Source organism: Physeter macrocephalus, chromosome 2 (assembly GCF_002837175.3).
Source record: "Physeter macrocephalus isolate SW-GA chromosome 2, ASM283717v5, whole genome shotgun sequence".
Classification (NCBI taxonomy): Eukaryota; Metazoa; Chordata; class Mammalia; order Artiodactyla; family Physeteridae; genus Physeter; species Physeter macrocephalus.
The window spans coordinates 35,584,355-35,609,305 of record NC_041215.1 but is presented as its reverse complement, the minus strand read 5'-3'; the positions used below and the strand labels follow the sequence as shown (position 1 = coordinate 35,609,305).

Genomic DNA, 24,951 nt, shown 5'->3' with positions numbered 1-24,951 from the left:
ACCACACACACACCACATACCACACACACACACACCACACACACACACACACACACCACACACACGCACCACATACCACACACTCCACACAAAACACACACAGAGACCGATATAGAAAGAAACAAGATCACCTAAAGCCGGTGCGCCCTCTAGAGTCCACCGCTCACTGGGCTGCAGGCGGAGCCCCGTTCCCCCGCCCCCGCCCCGCCCGCTGCCCCTGAAGCCCCTCTCCCCGTTTTCAGTCGCCTCTGCCCCCCGCCTGAGAATCCCCGACCCCAGAACCCAGGCCCCGGGCTGGGCAGGGCCACCGAGCCCACCTTGAAGAGTTGGCTGCCCGTCGTCACCCGGACGATGGTCCCTCGGCCCCGCTTGCGCTCCGAGGACTCCAGCCCGAATATCTCCTGCAGGAACTTGTTCCCGGAGGAGTGGACCAGGGCGAGGATGTCCTTGCTCAGCACGTCCCGATTCTTCTCCAGGAAGCCTGCAGGGAAGCAGAGTCCCCTACCCAGCTCGGCCACCGCTGCTGACTCCGGCGAGGGGCGGGCGCCGTGCGGACAGGCGTCCCGCAGGCCACCCGCTCCCGGCCTGCCTCCATCACCGGGGACCGGCGCCGGGCGGTGTCACGGCCACGGCCCCATCCCGCGGCCCCCACTAGCCCCCATCCCCACTGCCGCCCCCATCCAAGCCGCCCCCAGTCCTTCCGCCTGATTACCCTGCCCGCCTCCTGCCCCTCCCTGCCTGCCTGGCCCCTCTGTCCCCAGGGACCTTCCGAGAGGGCACATCGCCCGTCACCCCTCTGTACCTTTCCTCTGCCCCTCTGCTGCCAGTGCCTGCCTTCCTCCTCCTCTCTCCCCCAGGCCGTGTCCCACCCTAGGGGGTTTCATCTCTTCCCGGGGGACCTGCAGCCTCCACGAGCTCTCGGGGCCCTCTTCCCTCCTAACCCACCCAGGCCAACTCTGGTTTGTGCTTCAGGCCAGCTCAAGCGTCATCGATTCCAGGAGGCCCTCCTGTCCCAGAAGTGGGGTGAGAGGCCCTCCTTGGGGCTCCCTTCCGCCCTGTCACTCGGCTCAGGGGTGGTCTGAGGACTGCCCATCTGCTCCACCAGCCACGGCTCCCCGGGTGGACCACGGGCAGGAAGGAGTCCACGCCCCTCAACATCCCAGCAATCCCAGAGACCGCTGTCACTGCCACACACACCCAGGACCCCACTAGCAGCACAGCAGACGGAGTGTCCATTCCATGTGCAGCTTAGACCTCTCCGAGGGCAGTGCCTGCAGGCTCTCATCAGGGCTCTGAATTTCTGGGGACCCTGGGCAAGTATGATCGAGGCAAAACTGCGTGTTTACATAAAGGAGCCAAAAGAAGAAGAGAAGGAAAAGGAGAAAGTACAGAAACCTCCCCACCCCTCATAATCCCTGAAAATGTGGCAACCTGGTCACGTCCAGGCAGCTTGCGGTCTGGAGAGGAAGACCTGGGCACTCCCACCTGGAGGCCCACCCTTCCCAGCTGGCCGGTCTGTGCAGGAGCGGCCACTTCAAAACGCCCCTGCGGAACCAGTGTGGGGACAGTAGCTGCTTTGCTCTTCCTGGAAGCCCAAAACAGGGAAACGAAAGAAATTAAACACCATTTGGCTTCCTGGCTTCAAGGATGGGGGGGTGACTTGCTGATTATGAGGTCCTGAGATGTATTTCCCTCTTCATCATAAGGTTAAACTGCACTGGTCTTGGAAATGAATGTGTGTCCATAGGCATTGTGTGCACATGCGTGTGAGCATATGTGTGTGCTTGGACAGAGTAGGTTTAAGAACGAAGCATGTCTGTCACTCACTAAGGAGACCCTGAGGGCCTGGGAACCCCAGGGCCCCTCTACCAGCCCTGCTCTGGGGCCTTGGAAGGACTTTCTAGGGCGAGGGGGCCCTCCAGCCTAAGGACTGAGCCTCCAGAAATCAGGGAGGGCAATGTATGGGCTGAGCTGTTTGCCCCTCAAAATCCATATGTTGAAGCCCTAACCTCCAGTACCTAACCTCCAGTACCTCAGAATATGACTATATGTGGAGAGAAGGGCCTTTAAAGAGATAATTAAGATAAAATGAGCTGTTAGAGTGGGCCCTAATCCAGTCTGACTGGTGTCGTATAAGATAAGGGACTTCCCTGGTGGCGCAGTGGTTAAGAATCCGCCTGCCAATGCAGGTGACATGGGTTCAAGCCCTGGGCTGGGAAGGTCCCAAATGCGGCGGAGCAACTAAGCCCCTGCACCACAACTACTGAAGACTGTGCACCTAGAGCCTGTGCTCCGCAACAAGAGAAGCCACAGCAATGAAAAGCCCGTGCACCGCAACGAAGAGTAGGCCCCGCTCGCCGCAATTAGAGAAAGCCCATGCGCAGCAACGAAGACCCAACACAGCCAAAAATAAAAATAAATAAATTTATTTAAAAAAAAAAAAGAAGAAGAAGAGATTAGGACCCAGAGACAAAGATGCCAGAAGAGAGACATCAGAAGGAACCGGTCCTGCCGACATCTTTGTTTTGGACCCCTGGCCTCCAGAACTGTGAGAAAATACATTTCTGTACGTATTTGTGGAACTTTGCTATGGCAGCGCTGGCCAACGAACAGAGGCGTGGGTCTGGGGGTGAGCAGACAGCACCCCTCCCCTGCTGCCATGGGAGAGAGTGGACCACCTGAGGCAGGGCACAGAATCGCAGGGAGAAGGCACTGGAAGAGGCTGCTTCTCGAAGCCAGGCTAGATGAGGACCCGGGGCCTGCTGAGGGATTCACCCAGCAAGGGCCCGACCCTGACTTGTCCTCACGCTTTGAGTCACCCCACATTTTAGTGGGGTGCATTCTTAAATTCTTAGGAATTTGAGTAGTGTATGGTCTCTATTTTGTTCAGAATTTAAAAGTGATAACCGATGAAAGACTTTTCTTATTCCCTCTAATTCACATTTACAGGATATCAGAAGCTGATACAATATTGAAATACTAAGTGGTGCTAAGGAACTACAAAAATACCATAGGACTTCCCTGGTGGCGCAGTGGATAAGAATCCGCCTGCCAATGCTGGGGACACGGGTTCAAGGCCTGGTCCGGGAAGATCCCACATGCCTTGTAGCAACTAAGCCCATGCGCCACAACTACAGAGCCTGCGCTCTAGAGGCCGTGAGCCACAACTACTGACCCCGCGTGCCACAACTACTGAAGCCTGCATGCTAGAGCCCGTGTTCCGCAACAAGAGAAGCCACTGCAATGAGAAGCCCGCGCACCGCAATGAAGAGTAGCCCCTGCTCGCCGCAACTAGAGAAAGCCCGCGTGCAGCAACGAAGACCCAGCACAGCCACAAATAAATAAATTTATAAAAAAAAAGCAAACAAACAAAAAAATCCAAAAATATTATAAAGCTCATCTGTGTATCTCTGCCATTTAACAGTTAATTTAACAAAACTATAACTGAATTGTATGCACACCAAAAAAAAAAAAACCCACACAACCTGGTGTGGGGGGCAGGGAGGCCGCATCAAGGCTGGAAGAAGGAAGCCTGGTTCCTCCGCTGCCAGCAGGTGCTGTGAGAGGAGGGGACTGGACCAGGAGCTGGGGCCATGCAGCCCTCACCAAGCTGGGAGTGGTGAGAGCCTAGGCGAGGCTCCAAGGCCACCCAAGCCCCTCTCCCAACTGTGTGCCAGGAGGCTGCTTTCTGCAGGTGGGGACGGGCAGCCACTTGGTGGCACCCTGTGCCTCTCCAGGCTTAGGCAAAGCTTCTCAGCCCCAGGTGTTCTCAGAGTCAGGGGAGGGTCAAGGCACCCCTGGGCTCAGTCCCTCAAAAGACAGAGTAAATGGGGCTCAAGTTGTCAGCACAGCAGGGCACCAAAAGAAAAACCAGCAGGCCCATCTTTAAAGAGCATGAATAAAATTTTGCACTCAGAAAGAAGCTACCTTAATCTGAGCATACATGAAAGTCTCAGGTCACTTCAAAAACTAAAACTTGGCCTTGAGTAGCCCATGGAGGTTGCTGCGCTCAGTGTCTTTGTATTCTGGGATTCTGGGGTCCCACTAGCTCTGGTCTCTCCCTTTCGGAAGAGCCCCAAAGCCAGGATCAGGTGGGAACTACGAAGGAGCAGCCTCACCTCCTCATTTTTCCAACAGAAATAATCCCCTGACCTCCTAACACTGCCCCTCCTCTATGTGAAAACATCAGCCCCTCCCGCTGCCTCGTCCCTCCACCTGAAAAGTGCTCGGAGCATCCCTGACTCCGAGGTTCCCTTTAAACAGAGCAGAGCAGCTCCTCATTTCTCCATACGGGCCCCACAGTGACACTATGACCGTCTGCCTCGTTTTCCTGACCACAGCACTCTCTGGCCACCCTTCCCATTTTTCTAAGCACATCAGCAGGTTGACCACCCCAGGCCTTTATTTCTCCAATCAAAACCATGCCTGACCTTATCTCAGCATATACACTTTCACTACCAAGAGAGTGAAAAGATATCCCACAGAATAGGAGAAAATATTCGCACCTTCTGTATCTGTTAAGGTACTTACAATAAAAAAGAAGACAAATTAACATGTGCTCATGAGGAGCTGGAGAAATTGGAACCTTCATATATTGCTGATGGGAATGTAAAATGGTGCAGCCACTTTGGAAAACAGTTTGGTGCTTACTCCAAAAGTTAAATAGGATTACCATATGACCCAGCAATTCCTCTCCTAGGTATATGCTCCCAAGAAGTGAAAACATATGTCCACATAAAAATTTGTACGTGGGGAATTCCCTGGCAGCTCAGTGGCTAGGACTCTGTGTCTTCACTGCCGAGGGCCCAGGTTTGAGGATCCTGCAAGATGTGGGCGTGGCCAAAAAATTTAAAAAATTTTTTTAATAAAGGAAAACTTAAAGTTTTGTACATGAGTGTTAATAGCAGCATTATTCATAATAGCCAAAAAGTGGAAACAACCGAAATAGCCATCAATTGATGAAGGGATAAACGAAGTGTGGCATATTCATATGGTGGAATATTGTAATTTAAAGAAACAAAGTACGGACACATACTACAACGTGGAAGAACCATGAAAACATTATGCCAAGTGAAAGAAGCCAGTTGCAAAGGCCACATGGTGTACGACTTCGTTTATGTGAAATGTCCAAAACAGGCAAATCCATAGAGGCAGCAATCAGTGTTTGTCCAGGGCTGGGGAGAAATGAGGAATGAACGCTAATGGGAGTTTCTTTTTGGGGTGATGGAAAAGTTTTAAAATTGTGGCAACAGCTGCATAATTCTGTGAATATACTAAAAACCATTGAGTTGTAGACTTCAAATGGGTGAATTCTACGGTATGCGAATTATCTCTCAATAGAACTATTATCCACAAAACAAAACACAAACAAACATGCCTGGTCCATTCCATTCCCTCTGTCCCGTTGCTGGTTCTGCAAAATGACCCAGTCCCCTCAGCCTTCTTTCCTTGGCCTCCCTGGAGTGCTCGGGATTTAGAAGGAAGGGGCTGTGGAGAGGAGCTGCACCCACCTTCCGCCTGGTAGTACACCTCGCCGGCAAAGTGGGCGATGCCAAATCGGGCATCGTGGATGTTCTTGGGCTGCAGGAAGGCCTTGTTGTTGGCATGGACATTCTTCAGTTTTTGCAGCAAGGTGGCGTCTGTCCCCTGGAAGAACGGACACCCTATGGGCTGAGGTCCCAGAGTCCAGCCACTGGGAGGTCAGCTGGCACACCCCCAGGTCTCAGGGGCTCCCTCAAGGGGGCAAAACAACTGGGTTCAGAATGACTGAGGGCCTTCCTACAGACAGCAAACGGATGCCCAGTTGGCGGCAGCTTGTTGCGGAGAGTGAGGACAGAGGCAGGAAGTAGAGACTGGGTCTGCCGAACCTCACCGCCAGCTCTCCTGCTCCACCCTTCCCTACAACTGCCCAGGGACCAGAGCTTCTCCCCTCTGTAGATCAGAGCTCTTACTGACTACATTTGAGAATCCATCTCCCCAAGGAGAGTCCCCCAAAGTGAGAATGAAAGTGTTTCCTTGTCTTGAACCCTCTGCAGCCCTTGACCCACAAGGCTGAACAAGCCCCCTCTTGGGGTGTGTTCTTGAATCTAAATAACGCACGCCGGGGAGTGGGAGTGAGGGTAGAGGCAGGTGCCTCCCTGCAGGAGGCAGGCCTTGAAGGAGAGGAAGGCTGGAAGGCTGGGGCTTGCCTGCTAACTCCCGGCAGAGGTTCCAGCAGCCCTGGAGTTTCCCGCGCGGGGGGGTCTCCACCCGAGGGGCGGTGGGCCCAGGGGCGCACCTGTGGGAAGCGGCTCTCTTCGTCCAGGAGGGAGATGATGCTCAAGGGCTTGAGGGCCAGCAGGTCCAGGGTGGGCAGGTTGTCGTTGTAGTGGATGTAGTCCCAGGCGATGCACTCGGCGCGGTACTCCTCCTGCTCCATGGTGAACACGTGCTGCACGAAGAGCTGCTGCAGGTGCTCGTTAGCCAGGTTGATGCAGAGCTGCTCGAAGCTGTGGGGACAGGGCCGCCCCGGGCAGGGAAGGGTTGGCTCGATCGCCACTGCAGCCGGCCACTGGCACACAGCCGCATACCCCCAAACACATGCACACGCTGACACACAGCCTCCCTCTTCTTCTACCTCCACCTCCATCACCTCCTCCACCCCACAGCAAACAGACTCAGAGACACGAGGAGGCTGGTGTATCATCAAGCCCCTGCCTTTGGCTCCTCTCGGTGCCCTGCGGTCCTCTGCCAGGCCTGCCTATCCTGACACGGAGACAATCCCCGGGGGACCAAGCGTCCTGTAGTCACCCAGGCATCCATGGGCAAGCGGCCTTGGTATTAAGATGAGCTTCTGGCTGGGCTCCTTTGCATCAACCAGACCTACTCCCTACCCCCAGCCCAACCCTCCCAACCTGTTCTTCCTCCCGGGTTCCCCACCTTGGGAAATGGGTCTGCCACTTACCGCCCCTAGCTCAGGTCAGAAACCAGCCCGTCAGGCCTGACACCCCTCTCTCCCTCCTCCCCAATTCCAATCAGTTGCCAAAGTCTGGTCCACGCTTCCTCCAACACAGACCTGTTTACTTCTTTTCACCGCCACTGCTGCTACCTTAATCCAGGCCACCCTTCTTCCTCACCTGGAGCACAGTACCAGCGTCCCCATGGCTCTCCCTGCCTCCAGCCTCACCCCCCCCCAATCTCTCTCCACAGCCACTAGAGGGAGCAGATCTGATCCCGCTCTCCGCCTGCTTCGAATCCTCGTGGACCTGGGCGCCCATTGTTTTTGGGATCCAGACGGACAGTGACGCAGTAGAAAGCCTGCCCGTCTCTGCCAGGGAGTGGCTGAGGGGCACCCTGGACTTCTCACAGAGCTGGGAAGGCACCTTGCCCCTCCTTACCTCTGAGTCTTCTTCACATGTGTGAGCCCCCTCCCCTCCTTCCTCTGAACTGCTTGTTCTGCGCACCCTCTGGGTCTCACTTAGGCATTTCTTTTTCAGGATGTGTTGCCCATTTATGCAAAGCCGCATGGTACCCGGGACTGGTTGTTCAAGGTCTGTTAACCCAAGAGAGTTAACACACTGCCTGCAGAGTGTGGACTAAGAATGCTGCCTGCCATATCAGTAAACAAAGGGTGTCCCAGCCATGAGCCCTGAGGGAACTCAGGATGGAGACAAGGAATGACCACCATCTAGCAGTCATCAGACTGCAGCCACCCCCAACGGTGCAGATTAAGGAGACTCAGGATGAGAAAGCACAGGGTACTGGCCTCGGATAGCTGAGGTGCCTAGCAAAGGAATGATTTCAATGAGCCCTGACTCTTGCATCTTCCCATACAGAGAAAAGTGCTAAATGCCTTAACTTGGGATGTCTGATTTTCTTTAATTAACAATAATCTTTTGATGTTCCAACTACCTGCCCTTTGTTGCAAAACTCTTATATGCCTTGGGACCTCCTCTCACCTCCTCGGAGCAGTTTTCTCAGAGTTATTTGAGATGCTATCTCCTGGGCTTCAAGTCCTAAGAATGTCCACTGAATAAAACATGACTCTCAACTTTGAGGTTGTGCACTTTTTTTCAGTCGACAAGAGCGCTCGGTGAACCCTGGTCGGGCCAGTGACTGGGTGCTGCGAGTGACATGGCCCTGCTCCTTCACGTGGCTGCTGGACTGCAGCCCTGTCGCAAACCCGGCTCGTGGCTCCTTCACGGAGGGTCCTTGCATAAATGGCCAGATCCCCTACAACCAACTACTCATCCACCTCCACAGGGTCCAAAAGTGTGCTTGGTCTGCTCAACGGCCCCTCTCAGGGCCATAAACCAATGATCAGAGTCACTTTTTAGTTTACTTAGAGCTTGCATCGCGTTGGGCTGAGTTCTACCAGCCCTACCCCATCCCACCTGCCTGCAGAGAGCTGGTCCTGGGAGGCTATCACCCCCATGTGCTTGCATTCGGAATGGCTTGTATCTGGACAATCCTGGCCAAGTTGTTAGGGAAACCACTGGCCGAAACGGCCCACCCTGGCCAGGCCCGATAGTAACCACTTGCATGAGTTATCTTAAACAGGAGGTCCTGGTAAGGAATGTGGAACTAACAAGCTACCACCAACCGGAAGAATTCGGGAAAGGTCAAAAGAGAGAGGAGACACCAGTCCATATGTCCTACCAACCTCCCAGAATCCTTTTCGCTGGAATTCATCTTGGCTGAGTGATGTGCGCACCACCAGGAAGGACCCTGAGTCAGAGTGATTGGCCAGAGACAACCCGGAAACTAACCCCATCACCATAAAACCTGCGAGCCACATGGCAGAGCAGTTCTCCCGGGTTCCCTTACCCTGCTGCTCTCCACCCAGGCACCTCTTCCCAATAAAGTCTCTTTCTTTGTCAGCACGTGTCTCCTCGGACAATTCATTTACGAGTATTAGACAAGGGGCATGTCAAGGTCAGGACAGCCCCTTGGGTCCTCTGATAGTGCCCAGAGGCCTCCAGTTGGAACCGAAACCAAGCAGGACCCTGCGGGACCCTCCTGGGTACAAAAGCCCCTCTGCGTCCCCCGCTTCTTGTTTGTAGAGAAAGACTTTAGTCTCCTAGGCCATCCCTGAGTTCCAAAGAGCAGCCTCAAGCAGTTACTAATTAGGGAAGTGAGGAAATGCAGTCAAGAAACAATAATGCAGTGATAAAACAGAGTCCTAGTTCTTCCTCAAGGGGTATACATAACAATCTGATGCATCTCTTTGAGTTCTTCTACAGAAACTAAGACCCCTGCCCAGGTGGAGGATGGTGACTACACGCTGACCACAAGCACGTAGACCCCAGACTAGTTGGAACCAGAAGGTTGATGATTAAGCTACCTGAAACATCACCCCATTACCTCACCACCAACCAATCAGAAGAATGTCCACAAGCTGATCACGTACCCTGTGACCCTCACCCCTAAAGTTGCCTTTAAAAAACTTTCCCTGAAAGTCATAAAGGAGTTTGTGTTTTGAGCATGAGCTGCCCGTTCTCCTTGCCTGACCCTGCAATAAACGCTGTGTTTTCCTTCACTATAGCGCAGTGTCAGTAGATTGGCTTTGCTGCACATTGGGTGAGCAGACCTGAATTCAGCTGGGTAACAGAACCAACTCTAGGCTCCATCCAGCCCACCCCTTTAAATGAACCAGGCTCACCTGGGTAAGCTAGGTCACACATGTAGGACGCTTCCTGCTTGCTTGTCCCCAGTCCTCATTTCCTCGTCCTCCGGCCCCCGGATAACGCCCCAGAGCAACATCTGTCCTCATCTGGCCCCGCTGCCTGGCTCCACTCACCACCCCTCTCTACCCCCACCCCCAGCCTTCATCACAGTCTCAGTTGGGAATTACTTTTCTGAACTGCCTCCTGCCTCCAGATCTTCAGCCTCCAGACTGAGACACTGGATCAGAAGTGTCCTGCCTCACCTTACCCCTGCCAAACTGAAGAGTCGGTGATGGACCACAAACCCCATTACCTAGTATGACATCCCACCTAGATGCAGTTGCATCAGTGTTACTGATTTCCATTTTCACCCTAACCACATGTGTTGATTTATGAGGAGAGTGGATGGCTCAAGAGGCGTGATGAATGCTGAGGTGATTTTAGCCTGACTCTCAGGGATGCTTTTAGTTATGTGGCCTTTTCTAGACATGTTGTGGATGCCAGGGGATGTGCACGGACCACCTCACTGAGGAAAGCCATAGTCTTGCTGAGGGACTCACCCTGGTGTCTGTGAGAGGAGGTGAGAGGTCCTGCTCCTAGCCCAGAGGGGGAGGAATGGCTACCCTCCAGCTGGCTCAGAGAAGAACTAAGCTTATCTTCCATTTTCCAAAAGCAGGTGCACTGATCTCCCTACCTATTTTTCTGGAAATTTTCAAAACCAAATATGTCCAGGAGGCCGATGGTCCTTCGCACGTTTTTGGGGTCCTGGGGAGGTGGGGTGAAAATTGCGGCGTTGATTTTCTTGAGAATCCACAGGAAGAGTTGCCCATAGATGCCCTGTGGAGACATGGGGTAGAGCCCACAGGCTTTGATGTACAAGAGGAAGGCTGCCCCTTTCCAGTTCACCTGGAAAGGCTGCAGGCCACTGGATCTCATGGACCTACTCAGGGAGATCATCCCTACTTTAAGGTAAGAAACTACCCTGGAGAGACTAGGCAGCCCACGGTCACCAGGCAGGTGACAGCAGAGGTGGGACTTGCTCAGCTATCTCTGCCCTTTCCTGCTGTCCACCCACAAGGCAAGGAGCCATGCTCAACAGATTGACACACGGGCCCCTTTTCCCGCAGCTCTGCACCTTGACGAAGGCATCCCTCCGGTCTGCAGCCTGGGCGATGTTTAGGGGCCTGGTGACAAACTCCCCACGGATGATGATGGAGTGCTTGATCAGACAGTCTCGGAGTGCCTGGTCCTTCACCTGGAAGGCAGGTGGGGGCTGGCATCACAGCTGAATGAGCAGGGCCTGGTGCCAACACCTTGTCTCATGACCAAATACCCTATGCCCAAGGCCTGAGGGTAGGAGATGTCTGTGACTAGGGCCAGAGTCAGGATGCTGGGCAGGGCCCGCTCCAGGGTCAGTCTGAGCACTGGGGTATCAGTGTTGGGGAAGGATGCACAAGCTGGGTGGGCCCCGAGCATGCTGGCTGCTCGGTTGACCAGTCCTGTGCTGGTCTCCTGGTGCTGGGTCCACCACTGGGTGGACCCTGGGAAGCAATGGGAAGGAAGGGCTCTGAGGCCCGGCCATTGACATGTGGATATGCCCCAACTGACGTCACTCCTGCCTGGAGGCTGAAGACCCAAGGGAGCAAGAGGAGTCTGGATGGAGTCCCTCCCACCATGCGGGGAAGACTGAACCAGCAAAAACCAAAGGTTTCTAAGAACCCTGAACCACATGAAGAACATGAGCAGCAAAACCTGCCCACCTAATGTGATTGCTTTTTTCCCCTCCCCTTCTGATTCTATTAATTTCCCACTGGACCTGCCAACGGGGTGTGATGTGGAGGACATTACAATGCCCCATTGCTCATCCTCCAAGTCAATGCTCTATTTGGTCTCCTTAATAACGTGTAGGGTGAATGGTCTGAGCACATTTCACCGGCCCAGAATAGCACAACTCACGGAGAAGCCCCGGGGACCAGGACCCGGGGCAGGGACCTTTTGATGTAAGGACATCAGATTGTGTGAGTGGGGAGAGCCTGGGGTCTGGGTGGGGTGGAAAGTTGAGTAAAGGCCACAGAAGAGCAGGAGGGTCAGGGAAAAGGGGAGAAACACACGTTCAAGCCAAACTGATCATTTCCAGGACTTGGTTAATGGTTAGCTCCACGGCCCCACCCTGATTCCCACCCCCAGGGCCTGAAACGTTCCACCAGAGAGCTCAGGGGGTGAGCAGAGAGCCTGGGAGAGGGTAGGAGGAACGAACTAGAGCCTGGGAAGGGCTGTCAGCCCAGACCCCCCGGGCGCCTCACGAAAATGGAAGCTGGCGGACATAACAGCCCAGTCACCTCCAGTAACTTCATCACGGTGGGAAAGGCGGGCGTCTCCATCACGTCAGAGGAGTCCAGGTTCTCGAAGACCGCAGCTGCAGAGAGAAGCAATGACCCCGAGAGGCAAATTGGCCTGAAGTGATGGGACAGAGGCCTCAGGAAGGCAGCCCCAGATCCACACTTAGAGACGACCGTCCCCAGGAAGGAAGCACAGCCTCTCCCAGACCCCCTCTGAGAGCCGAGGCCGCCCTGGGGACCTATTAACACCTTAGCTGTAACTACTGTTAACAGGGTATGTCCCCCTCTGCTGAGATCGGGACCCTGACTCAAAGGGGAGTTTGAAGTTATTGGAGGGAGAAGGTGCTGGTGGGGCAGGTGGGGTCTGCGGAGGGAGAAAATCAGCCATCAGTCCCCTTCCATCTACTCTGCTGTCCATAGAAACCTAGGCGTGTTCATTCGTTTGGTCAAACAAGCACGGAGCTGAGCGGAGGAGTGTCTGGAAGCCGGGCCCAGCTCTGTTGCACGTCTCCTGACCCACTTCCTAGTTACAGTCCCTCCTCTTTGAGTCCCTCCACCTTAGGGCTGCTGAGCTGGGGGGAGGGAGGAATGCTGTTTCTGTATTTTTTTTTCTTTTTTAAACTTAAAAAAATTGTAAAATAAAGCATACAGACTTTTAAAAATGCATAAAATCCAAGGGCGTGTTATAACGGATAATTATTAAGTCAACATTGTGTAACGACCACTGAAGCCAAAACCCAGAGCCTCGCTAAGACCCGGAGCCTCCTACATCCTTTCCTGCTCAGACCAGTTCCTCCACAAGAGGCAGTATTCTCCTGACCTCCATGGAAACCAGTTCCCTATTTTCTCTTTATCTTTTTACTACCTACATATGAATCCCTAAACAGCATTTAATTTTACCTGTTTACCTGTGTGTCATCTAACTACTTGCATTCCTTTGTAGCATTTACTTTTACCTGTTTTTAAATTTTGTGTAAGTGTGATCTATAATTGTCTGTATTCTTTCACTTGGCTTCATTTCTTCAATATCACATTTGATTCTCTTCCATGTCCTGATGCCCCCTGCTTGTCAGCACCCACATCTGGTTCATTATATGGTCACCTAGCTACAACCTGCCTGGAGTAGATTTCCTCGTATCCTGTGAGACAGTGGTTCAAGTTCATGTTTTCTATATGAATACCCAATCGCTCTAGAACAGTTTATTGAAAAGTCCATCTTTTCCACACTTCTCTATGAATTGGTGTCTTTCATTAGATCTAAAGCCAGCCATAATCTCTTCAAATGCTGTGTATGCCCCATCCTTCTCTTTTCCTTTAGAACTCGAATTAAATGTATACTACATCTTCTCACTGTATCTTCTAGGTCTCCTACTCTCTCTTTTATATTTTCCATCTTTTTATCTCTCCATGCTGTACACACAGTTTCTTCTGACTTTTCCTCCTTTTTCACATTATAAAACTGGCCGTTAGGGACTTCCCTGGTGGTGCAGTGGTTAAGAATCCGCCTGCCAAGTTTTTTTTTTTTTACTTTAGAATTTCCGAATTTTTTTACTTCACATTTTAAAAAAATCTGTAATGTCACTTTTTTATAGTTTCCAGTTCCCTGTCTAAATTTTCAAGCTTGGTTTTTTCTTTTCTTGAACAAAGCAAGCATAGCTGCTTCGTGGTCTGTGCTCAGTAATTCCAATCTCTGAAATCTATGTGGCTCTGTTTCTATTGTCTATTATGTCTGCTGATTCTTGCTCATGGTATCTCATTTCCTTGTTCTTGTTTATTTTTGGAGGCATGCTGGATGTTGTGTTTGAAACTGTTTAAAGGAATAATTTGTGATCTAGGTTGATGCTATTTTCTTCCACAGAGGATTGTCAGCAACTCTGTCAGTCAGGCGCTTGGAGGCACTAACAAGCCAGGACATCTTAATCCCCAGGCCAACTGGATGCTTACAAACTGGTTTGTAAATTCACGTACAGCTTTGCTTACTCTGGTTCACCCTTTGGGTTCCCAGCCAAAAGTGGGGGGTGATTGATCAGAGTCGTCACCTTTGGAGGGCCCTAAGCTTTGGCATCTTCCCCCTAACCCCACAAGGCCTCCAAAATCATAGCTAAAATTTTCAATGTACTTTTCCAAGATGCTGTGACTTTGGTGGGTCCTTTGGGTGAGGACCTGCAGGGACTTTTTCCTCTTCTGTCCCAGTCCCCCCATTCTTCCTCCCCAGGGGGTGTACTCTGGGCAGAAACAGCATTACCCATGAACTCCACGTTCCCCAGGTGGAGAATGGCGGCCAGCAGCTTGCTGAGGTCCCAGTTGTCGGAGTCGGAGAACATGAGGATCTTCATGGCTGAGCGGACGTGGGCATAGTCCTTGGCGTCATTGAGTCCCTCACAGGAGGTACAGTTCCCCTGCAAGATTGGGCCCATCAGGTTTCTGGGGCTAGCCCACACCCTACCTCCTCCACTGTAGGGCCAGCAGGGCAGGGATCAAAGGGGAGTTTGAAGTTATTGGAGGGAGAAGGTGCTGGTGGGGCAGGTGGGGTCTGCGGAGGGAGAAAATCAGCCATCAGTCCCCTTCCATCTACTCTGCTGTCCATAGAAACCTAGGCGTGTTCATTCGTTTGGTCAAACAAGCACGGAGCTGAGCGGAGGAGTGTCTGGAAGCCGGGCCCAGCTCTGTTGCACGTCTCCTGACCCACTTCCTAGTTACAGTCCCTCCTCTTTGAGTCCCTCCACCTTAGGGCTGCTGAGCTGGGGGGAGGGAGGAATGCTGTTTCTGTATTTTTTTTTCTTTTTTAAACTTAAAAAAATTGTAAAATAAAGCATACAGACTTTTAAAAATGCATAAAATCCAAGGGCGTGTTATAACGGATAATTATTGTCAACATTGTGTAACGACCACTGAAGCCAAAACCCAGAGCCTCGCTAAGACCCGGAGCCTCCTACATCCTTTCCTGCTCAGACCAGTTCCTCCACAAGAGGCAGTATTCTCCTGACCTCCATGGAAACCAGTTCCCTATTTTCTCTTTATCTTTTTACTACCTACATATGAATCCCTAAACAGCATTTAATTTTACCTGTTTACCTGTGTGTCATCTAACTACTTGCATTCCTTTGTAGCATTTACTTTTACCTGTTTTTAAATTTTGTGTAAGTGTGATCTATAATTGTCTGTATTCTTTCACTTGGCTTCATTTCTTCAATATCACATTTGATTCTCTTCCATGTCCTGATGCCCCCTGCTTGTCAGCACCCACATCTGGTTCATTATATGGTCACCTAGCTACAACCTGCCTGGAGTAGATTTCCTCGTATCCTGTGAGACAGTGGTTCAAGTTCATGTTTTCTATATGAATACCCAATCGCTCTAGAACAGTTTATTGAAAAGTCCATCTTTTCCACACTTCTCTATGAATTGGTGTCTTTCATTAGATCTAAAGCCAGCCATAATCTCTTCAAATGCTGTGTATGCCCCATCCTTCTCTTTTCCTTTAGAACTCGAATTAAATGTATACTACATCTTCTCACTGTATCTTCTAGGTCTCCTACTCTCTCTTTTATATTTTCCATCTTTTTATCTCTCTATGCTGTACACACAGTTTCTTCTGACTTTTCCTCCTTTTTCACATTATAAAACTGGCCATTAGGGACTTCCCTGGTGGTGCAGTGGTTAAGAATCCGCCTGCCAATGCAGGGGACACAGGTTCGAGCCCTGGCCCAGGAAGACCCCACATGCTGTGGAGCAACTAAGCCCATGCGCCACAACTACTGAGCCCACGTGCCACAACTACTGAAGCCTGCGCGCCTAGAGCCTGTGCTCTGCAACAAGAGAAGCCACCGCAGTGAGAAGCCCGCGCACCACAACGAAGACCCGATGCAGCCAAAAATAAATAAATAATTTAAAATATATATATTAAAAAAAAAACCGGCCGTTAAACACATCCATTGAGTTCATTTTGGTTGCGCCTAGAGCCTGTGCTCTGCAACAAGAGAAGCCACTGCAGTGAGAAGCCCGCGCACCACAACGAAGACCCGATGCAGCCCAAAATAAATAAATAATTTAAAATATATATATTAAAAAAAAACTGGCCGTTAGACACATCCATTGAGTTCATTTTGGTTGTTTTTTTTTTTTTTTTACTTTAGAATTTCCGAATTTTTTTACTTCACATTTTAAAAAAATCTGTAATGTCACTTTTTTATAGTTTCCAGTTCCCTGTCTAAATTTTCAAGCTTGGTTTTTTCTTTTCTTGAACAAAGCAAGCATAGCTGCTTCGTGGTCTGTGCTCAGTAATTCCAATCTCTGAAATCTATGTGGCTCTGTTTCTATTGTCTATTATGTCTGCTGATTCTTGCTCATGGTATCTCATTTCCTTGTTCTTGTTTATTTTTGGAGGCATGCTGGATGTTGTGTTTGAAACTGTTTAAAGGAATAATTTGTGATCTAGGTTGATGCTATTTTCTTCCACAGAGGATTGTCAGCAACTCTGTCAGTCAGGCGCTTGGAGGCACTAACAAGCCAGGACATCTTAATCCCCAGGCCAACTGGATGCTTACAAACTGGTTTGTAAATTCACGTACAGCTTTGCTTACTCTGGTTCACCCTTTGGGTTCCCAGCCAAAAGTGGGGGGTGATTGATCAGAGTCGTCACCTTTGGAGGGCCCTAAGCTTTGGCATCTTCCCCCTAACCCCAGAAGGCCTCCAAAATCATAGCTAAAATTTTCAATGTACTTTTCCAAGATGCTGTGACTTTGGTGGGTCCTTTGGGTGAGGACCTGCAGGGACTTTTTCCTCTTCTGTCCCAGTCCCCCCATTCTTCCTCCCCAGGGGGTGTACTCTGGGCAGAAACAGCATTACCCATGAACTCCACGTTCCCCAGGTGGAGAATGGCGGCCAGCAGCTTGCTGAGGTCCCAGTTGTCGGAGTCGGAGAACATGAGGATCTTCATGGCTGAGCGGACGTGGGCATAGTCCTTGGCGTCATTGAGTCCCTCACAGGAGGTACAGTTCCCCTGCAAGATTGGGCCCATCAGGTTTCTGAGGCTAGCCTACACCCTACCTCCTCCACTGTAGGGCCAGCAAGGCAGGGATGCATCAGGGATTCAGCCAAAGGGCCCTGGTAAGTGATACTGCACTGGCTTCGGGTGGATCCCAAGGGGCCACCTGGAGGCCCAAGCTCAAAAAATACACAGAAGGGCTTCCCTGGTGGCACAGTGGTTAAGAGTTCACCTGCCAATGCAGGGGGACACGGGTTCGTGCCCTGGTCGGGAAAGATCCCACGTGCCGCAGAGCAGTTAAGCCCATGTGCCACAACTACTGAGCCCACGTGCCAAAACTACTGAAGCCCGCGTGCCTAAAGCCCGTGCTCTGCAACAAGAGAAGCCACCACAATGAGAAGCCCGCGCACCGCAATGAAGAGTAGCCCCCACTCGCCGCAACTAGAGAAAGCATGCGCACAGCAACAAAGACCCAAATCAGCCAAAAATAAATAAATACATAAATATTTTTTAAAAAGTAAAAGAAAATACACAGAGGCGGAACAGTGGTGACACAGACGCAGTGTGCTATGGTAGCTTGACAGCTGTGTGGCCAAGGCCAAGTCATTCGGCTTCTCTGAGCCTCTATTTGTCAGCCATCCATTAACACCTGCCTCACCCTCTGGGGGTGGGGGGGAACATCACGGGTTCATTCCTTTAACAATCACTTTCCAAGGCTCACTGTGTGCCAGCCCCTGGGCTATTTGTTGGGAATTCAGAAATGGAGAGACCAGGCGCTGCCCTGGGTGCTGTTGCATCCAGGAAGAGAGGCACAAAGTGAATGGCGGGGTCATAGGCTGTTACAGACTCTGAGACCAAAGGGGGCTGGGCCGGCCTCCTGGGAGCTGGGGAAAGGCTTCCTGGAGGAGGCATCTGAGCGGTCCCACAGGCTGAGCTTCACAGAAGCACAGGGGAGAAATGGCCAGAACTGGGCAGTGAGGTGGGAGGCACGGGTGGAAGCTGCAAGGAGCCTGGCGTCGCCTTTGAGGGGGAGAGGTTGGTGGATGGTGGGATCTGGAGGGACTTGGAAACCTTGCCAAGGAGCCACAAGGAGCCCCTGAAGAGCTATAATGAGAGACGTGGTCTGTCAGACTTGCTCTGTGGGAGGTCTCGGGCTGGATGATAGATTGGGGTCAAGTCTGGAGGGGGGGGGGACCCAGGAGGAAGCTAGCACCATGGTCTAGGCAAGAGACGATGAAGGCCTCCAGGCAGAGACCCAGGAGAGAGGGCTTAGGCAGAACACAGGGTCAAGACGTGGGTTTCATTCATTCCCTCAGCAGCAAGGTGAGCCTAATGGCTGCTTGTGCTACACTGTTCGTGCATGGGGACGCAGCGAGCAAGGCCCCTGCTCTCCTGGAGCTCAAGTTCTAACGGCACCTACGAGGATGGTGAGTGGAATGAAACGAGGGTTTCAGAGCCTTCTGAAAGGGGCTCTGTGGGGCGGGATCACGGGTTCAGCAGGAAACAAGGAAGCACACGGACAAGGGTAAGCCTCTGATGGCCGTCAAGTGGATGCCAAACACAGGAAGGGTGGAGTGGAGAATGGAAAAGGGGAATCCTCAGTCCCTGCCCAGGGGCCCGACCACAGTTTGGGCTTTTATGAGGCAGGCCCTTCTTCCTTCTTCCTCATTGTTATTGGGAGGCGGGGTGGGGAGAGGCGGGAAGCGGTAGGAACGGGAGGGGGGAAGGGGAAGGGAGAGGCGGAGAGGGAAAGGAAGGTTAAACAGAAACCTGCACCAGGTCTCCTCCTCTTCCCAGCGCCCCAGGCCACGGGGTGGTGGGGGGCGCCGAGGCGTGGGGAGGAAGCAGGACCGGAAGGGGCGGGGAGAGGCGGAGCATGGCAGGGGCGGGGCGAGAAGGGGCGGGGCGAGGAGGGGAGGGGCTGCGCGGGCCTCACCATGGTCAGGTAGTGGTACTCAGAGGGCGTGCCCAGGCACAGCAGGCTCCTCTCCTCTGCGCTCATCCCCATGAGCATGCAGTAGAAGATGTGGTAGTTCCGTTCCTCCGGGGCCTAGTGGGGAGGGAGTTCCAGGGAGCTTGTAAGCATCTCCCCTGAGGCTGCGGGGCCTCAGGACTGTCTCCTGTCCCCAACCCTGTCCCAGCTTCCTTCTTCCTCAGCAGGTAGGGCTCTGGCATTGACCTGAGGGATGGCCATGCCTGGTCGCTGTCCTCCTCCAAGTCCAGCTCATCCTGACTGTTCTGTGCGGAAAGGCCACCTTGTCACAGGTGAGGCAGTGTGTCCAGATTCAGACCCGGGCCCTCTGACTCAGAACCCTGGACTCTTTACACTCTACGGTGAAGCCTTCCTATTCACCTTGTGACCCCCAGGACCTGACATCCACAGGTTTACCTAGCCGGGCCTCTGTATTTTTAAACATTATTTTTAAACTTTATTTCACATCCCCGTTGTGAAATTCAAACAATTCCAAGTATAGAGTGTTAAAGGGTGAGCTTCTTTCCGCCCCAACTTGCCACTCCTCAAATGACCTCCTCTTCCTCCTCAGAACAGTCTGATGGTCTGTGTTCCTTTCTAGACATCACTAATGTATTTACTTAGAGTATATCTATAAAAAGTTTATTTTTATTTTTTAGGCAAGAACATACTTATTGTTCTTCAGCTTCCTCTTTTTTTCATCTAAACGGGTCTCTTAGCCGTCTGTCTACACTGACACAGACACACCTCCTCATCCTTTTAACTTGCCCAGCATTCCACAGTATAGATATGCCAAAAAATTTTTAATCTTATCATGGACAGGACTTGTCTCTGATCTGCTTTAGAAGTCTCCTGTCCATTCTGGGGTACCTCTTTGAGGAACAAATTCTCTGAATTCACCAACCGCCGTGTGAAGAATTATAAGCTTCTGGAAAGGGCAAACTTTGGAGTCGGAGAGACTACCTTCTACTAGTTCTGTGACCCTGGATAAGTTACTTAACTTACCTGGACTCAGTTTCTTCATCTATACAATGGGGAGAAAGAGACCCATCTCTCATGGGTCTAATGAAATAGACCCATGAAGGTCTAATGAAATAATGTGAAGGTCTAACGAGATAATGCAGGGGACACACCTGGCGCCAGGTGGGGGTCACTAAAGGTGAGCTTCCTTCTTCAGCTTGCCCAGGTGTCTGTCTGTCCTAACACACAGCGCCAGTCCCTTTGGTGGCATGTCCCCAATCTGAAACATCGTGAGTGTGTGGTACATGTGCGCTCATGCACCCGTGTTAGGGGTTATACCATCATATGAGAGAGCACCCTACCCCCAGCAAAGCCGTGTTAACTCAGCCGATGTGGCTGCCACACTTTGGGTTCCTTGTTACCCAGGACTGTCTACTTGATTTGTGGGGCGCAGTGCAAAATGAAAGCATGGGGCTTCTTTCTAAAGAGTTATTAAGAATTTCAAGATGGCAACAACAGATCATCAAACCGAGACCGGGCCCCTGTGAGTACAAGGCCCTGTGTTGACGACGCAGACCACATGCCACCTCATTTCCTGCAGGTGGTCTTTTGGACAGTGTCATCTGGTCCTCCTGCCAGGGGCCCCAACACACCTGAAGATACATCCACCCCCAGACGGGGACTGGCCTGGCCTCAGAATTAATTCTAGTAGAGGTGAAGAGTAGTAAGCACCAAAGAATGAAGACAACTATATAGATGGAAAATTCAAAAGAGAAAATCCTTGAATAAATCATTTCCTTGAATATTGGGGAAGGACCATCATTATCCAGTTCTAAGGGTCCTTGGCCCATCTCGGACCAGGGTTCAATGACAGCAAGCTAAGGCCTGTGGAGGTCTGGGGCGGAGGAAAGGAGGGGTGAGAGTGATGGAAGGGACCCCTCTTGGAAGCCTCCCAGTCCCCTGACTCCCATCCTGGGGTGGGGGGAGGTTCCCCCAGGACCAGTGCAGCAGGCGGAGGCCTTACCTGCCGGCAGACCCGGGATTTCTCCAGGAGAAATTGCTCGATGCACGCCCCCTCAATCACCCCACTGGGGTTGAAGTAGATGTCGATGTACTTCCCAAAGCGGCTTGAGTTGTCGTTTCGGATCGTCTTGGCATTTCCGAAGGCTGAGGGCCGACGGATGATGCCCATGATGGGAGCAGAGAAGAGAAAATTTACTTTTACTGGGGTCCTCTGGGAAGGCTTCTCAGAGGAGGTGGCCAAGCCCAGACTCGAAGGATGGGTAGGATTACAGTGGACAGTGGTGGCAGCCAAGGGTTTGCTAAGAGGAAGGCAAAGTGCAGCTAAAGGTTCAGAGGTCAGAAAGCATGGGGTGTGCTTCCGGGGAGGGAAATTCGTCTGGACCATAGGATACAGGAGGAAAGCAGTGGAAGATGGATGGAACCGTTAGCAGGTGGAGCCAAGTAGCGCAGAGCCTTGAATGCCAAGCTAAGAAGTTTGGAATTAGTCCCACAGGTGACGGGGGAAGCAGGAAACCTTCTGAGGGAGTGTGGAGACAGATTTACATTTTAGAAAGATTGCTCAGGCTGTAGGGTGGAGGCTGGGTTAGAGAGGGCAAGCTCGCAGAGAGAGTGGCAAGAGCTGGCACGGGTCAGGGCGCAGATAAGGAGTTTAGACCAGATGGCATTTGGGCTGCAGCACGATCCAAAGAGCATTCCATAGAGCTGTTTCTGCAAGGTTTTATGATGTGACTGCATTAAGAAAGATCCTTTGCACATACATCCTCACCTGCACACATAATTGAAAAAAATAGAGAATCTGGCTACTCTTATTAGCAGAATGCATTTGGGATCCTTCCATGTATCAATAATTCATTCCCAGCATTTCCCAAATTGATTTCATCTTGGAGCCCTTTTTATTTTATTTTTTAGTTTTTGGCTGCATTGCGCGACATGTGGGATCTTAGTTCCCTGACCAGGGATCGAACCTGCATCCCCTGCAGTACGAGCACAGAGTCCTAACCACTGGACCGCCAGGGAAGTCCCTTGGAGCCCTTTTTAAAAGGAATACTTGTTAAGGTTCCATGGAAATCACACGTGTGAAAGCTCACCAGATCATCGGTCTTTCTTCTCTGTGCTTCCCGGAAGCCCTCATGCTACCATCCACCCCATCCTTGCCTTTCGTGTCCTGAGGAATCCTGAGAAGTCGCTGAAAGAGTATGGCTTATCCTGCCCTTCCCCACAGGCACCCGCTGGCAGGAAGGTGCCAGCCCACAGGTCCCGGAAAGGAGGCTGGTCCCGTGGGTGACTGCATACCTTCCAGAATGGGGTTGGCCTCCAGGACCTGCTGCTCAATCCACGAATGCTGCCTGCTGATGGTGGCCAGGAACTGCAGGATGAGCTTGGTGGTCTCTGTTTTCCCTGCTCCAGACTCGCCACTGCAAAGAGGGCGTGCAGGAACATCAGTCAATAGAACAACTATTTTTCAAAACCTCTCAACTCTCCTGCAAACCCATCACAGGCCCGCTTTCTGGGCCGGTCTGAACAAGGATCCTCTCTCCCTGTGCAGAAATCCCACTGCGTTCTCCCTGACGTCCCCTGCCTACTTTGTGTTAGTTTATTAGTGTGTTCATCTTTCCTACTCGACTATGCAGGTATGGTTGTATGTGGTTCATTCCAGGGACACTGGCACAGTGTTCATTCAGTAACTACATGAATGAATAAGACCAGGTGATGCAATGCCCTGATAGAACGTCCTCTCTGTGAGCAGTGGGGTCATGCTGGCCAGAGGGGGAACTGCATCAGCCTTTCGGGAAAGCAGTCTGGCATAGGTATCAAAACCCTTCAGAATTATTCCTCCATTAGTCTAAGGAAAGACTCCTAAAATCAGAAAAAGCCTTCTCCACAAAGCTTCCTGCTCATTAAAGTGTTGTTTATTTATCATTGCAATTGTGGAACATGGGGGGGGCAACAAAAATGGGGGAAATTAGTTATGGTCCATCCAGTCAGAGAACATTGTGCAGCCACTTAATCCAGGTCTGCACACAGCCTGCAGTCACATGAGCAATGCTTACTAGTTAAGTGAAGTGGTAAATGTAGGTAGTATTCAGTAAAATTTTAACCAAGTGGGTAGAGGAAGCTTTTTCTTCCAAAAATGTCTAGCAATATTTTTGCTGAGAATATTTTTCTGAAATTTTCTAAAATTTTCATAGTGAATATATATTAATTTCATAATGGTAAAATATGAAAACCAGTTTTTTTGATATTTTAGGGCAGTGCAGTGGCCAAGATGGTGCTATAGAAGGACCTTGAGGCCCCTGAGCTTGCCTCCTGCCACGAGCCCCCCAAAATTACAACTATTTATTTGTTTAAAAGATTTATTCATTATTTATTTATTTATTTATTTTATTTTTGGCTGCGTCGGGTCTTAGCTGCGGCACACGGGATCTTCATTGAGGCATGCGGGATCTTTCTTTGCGGCTCGCGGGCTTCTCTCTAGTTGTGGTGGGCAGATTTTCTCTCTCTAGTTGTGGTGCTTGAGCTCCAGGGCGCGTGGGCTCTGTAGTTTGTGGCATGCAGGTTCTCTAGTTGAGGCACGTGAGCTCAGTAGTTGTGGTGTGCGGGCTTAGTTGTTCCGCGGCATGTGGGATCTTAGTTCCTGACCAGGGATCGAACCCACGTCGCCTTTCATAGTGAATATATATTAATTTCATAATGGTAAAATATGAAAACCAGTTTTTTTGATATTTTAGGGCAGTGCAGTGGCCAAGATGGTGCTATAGAAGGACCTTGAGGCCCCTGAGCTTGCCTCCTGCCACGAGCCCCCCAAAATTACAACTATTTATTTGTTTAAAAGATTTATTCATTATTTATTTATTTATTTATTTTATTTTTGGCTGCGTCGGGTCTTAGCTGCGGCACACGGGATCTTCATTGAGGCATGCGGGATCTTTCTTTGCGGCTCGCGGGCTTCTCTCTAGTTGTGGTGGGCAGATTTTCTCTCTCTAGTTGTGGTGCTTGAGCTCCAGGGCGCGTGGGCTCTGTAGTTTGTGGCATGCAGGTTCTCTAGTTGAGGCACGTGAGCTCAGTAGTTGTGGTGTGCGGGCTTAGTTGTTCCGCGGCATGTGGGATCTTAGTTCCTGACCAGGGATCGAACCCACGTCCCCTGCATTGTAAGGCGGATTCTTTACCACTGGACCACCAGGAAAGTCCCCCCAAATTACAACTAATTACAGAGAAATTATTGATGACAAAAACTGGAAGACTAGAGGAAAAGAAATTCTTTACCTAAATACATAAAGAAGGAATCACAGCACAGGGAACTCGACTCAAAATTCTGTGATAACCTACATGAGAAAAGAATCTGAAAAAGAATGAATATATGTGTATGTATAACTGAATCACTTTGCTGTACACCTGAAACTAACACAACATTGTAAATCAACTCTACTGTAATAAAATTAAAAAGACAAAAACCCCAAAACAACAACAACAGCAAAACAAACAAAAAGTACTTGCTTAATTGTCTTGGGACTAAATGTTAAATGGCATTATGTTTAAAGAATAAATACATTTAATTCACAGTTAAATTATATCAACTCAAAAACAAAGAAACAACCAAACCACCAACAACAAAGTAGGAACCACAATGAGATGGTAGGAGGGGCAGAGATGCAGTATAGTCAAGACCCATACCCCCGGGTAGGTGACCCACGAGTGGAAGAATAATTGCAATTATAGAGGTTCTTCCTAAGGAGTGAGGGGTCTGAGCCCCGCACTGGGCTCCTGAACCAGGAAGACAAACCCTCACAATGTTTGCCTTTGAAGGCCCGTGGGACCTACTTTAAAAAGAGCCAAAGAGCTGTGGGAGATAGAGACTTCACTCCTAAAGGGCGCGCACAAAACCTCACACAAGGGCTTCCCTGGTGGCGCAGTGGTTGAGAGTCCGCCTGCCGATGCAGGGGACACGGGTTCGTGCCCCGGTCCGGGAGGGTCCCGCATGCCGCGGAGCGGCTGGGCCCGTGAGACATGGCCGCTGAGCCTGAGTGT

At 51.1% G+C, this 24,951-nt stretch overlaps 1 protein-coding gene across 2 annotated transcripts in view; it reads right to left on the bottom strand.

Moving 5' to 3' along the window:
- The window catches only part of MYO7B (myosin VIIB), an 88,927-nt gene that overhangs the window by 48,558 nt on the left and 15,418 nt on the right, over positions 1 to 24,951 (bottom strand). For both annotated transcript variants that reach the window (XM_055078692.1, XM_024115012.2), the window contains exons 5-14: positions 22,219 to 22,340; positions 20,927 to 21,069; positions 18,907 to 19,020; positions 16,832 to 16,985; positions 11,984 to 12,060; positions 10,780 to 10,899; positions 10,339 to 10,481; positions 6,278 to 6,488; positions 5,511 to 5,646; positions 318 to 481 (exon numbers count right to left, since the gene is read on the bottom strand). In XM_055078692.1, the coding sequence (XP_054934667.1) occupies positions 318 to 481; positions 5,511 to 5,646; positions 6,278 to 6,488; positions 10,339 to 10,481; positions 10,780 to 10,899; positions 11,984 to 12,060; positions 16,832 to 16,985; positions 18,907 to 19,020; positions 20,927 to 21,069; positions 22,219 to 22,340 (1,384 nt within the window). The remainder of the gene's footprint in view (positions 1 to 317; positions 482 to 5,510; positions 5,647 to 6,277; positions 6,489 to 10,338; positions 10,482 to 10,779; positions 10,900 to 11,983; positions 12,061 to 16,831; positions 16,986 to 18,906; positions 19,021 to 20,926; positions 21,070 to 22,218; positions 22,341 to 24,951) is intronic.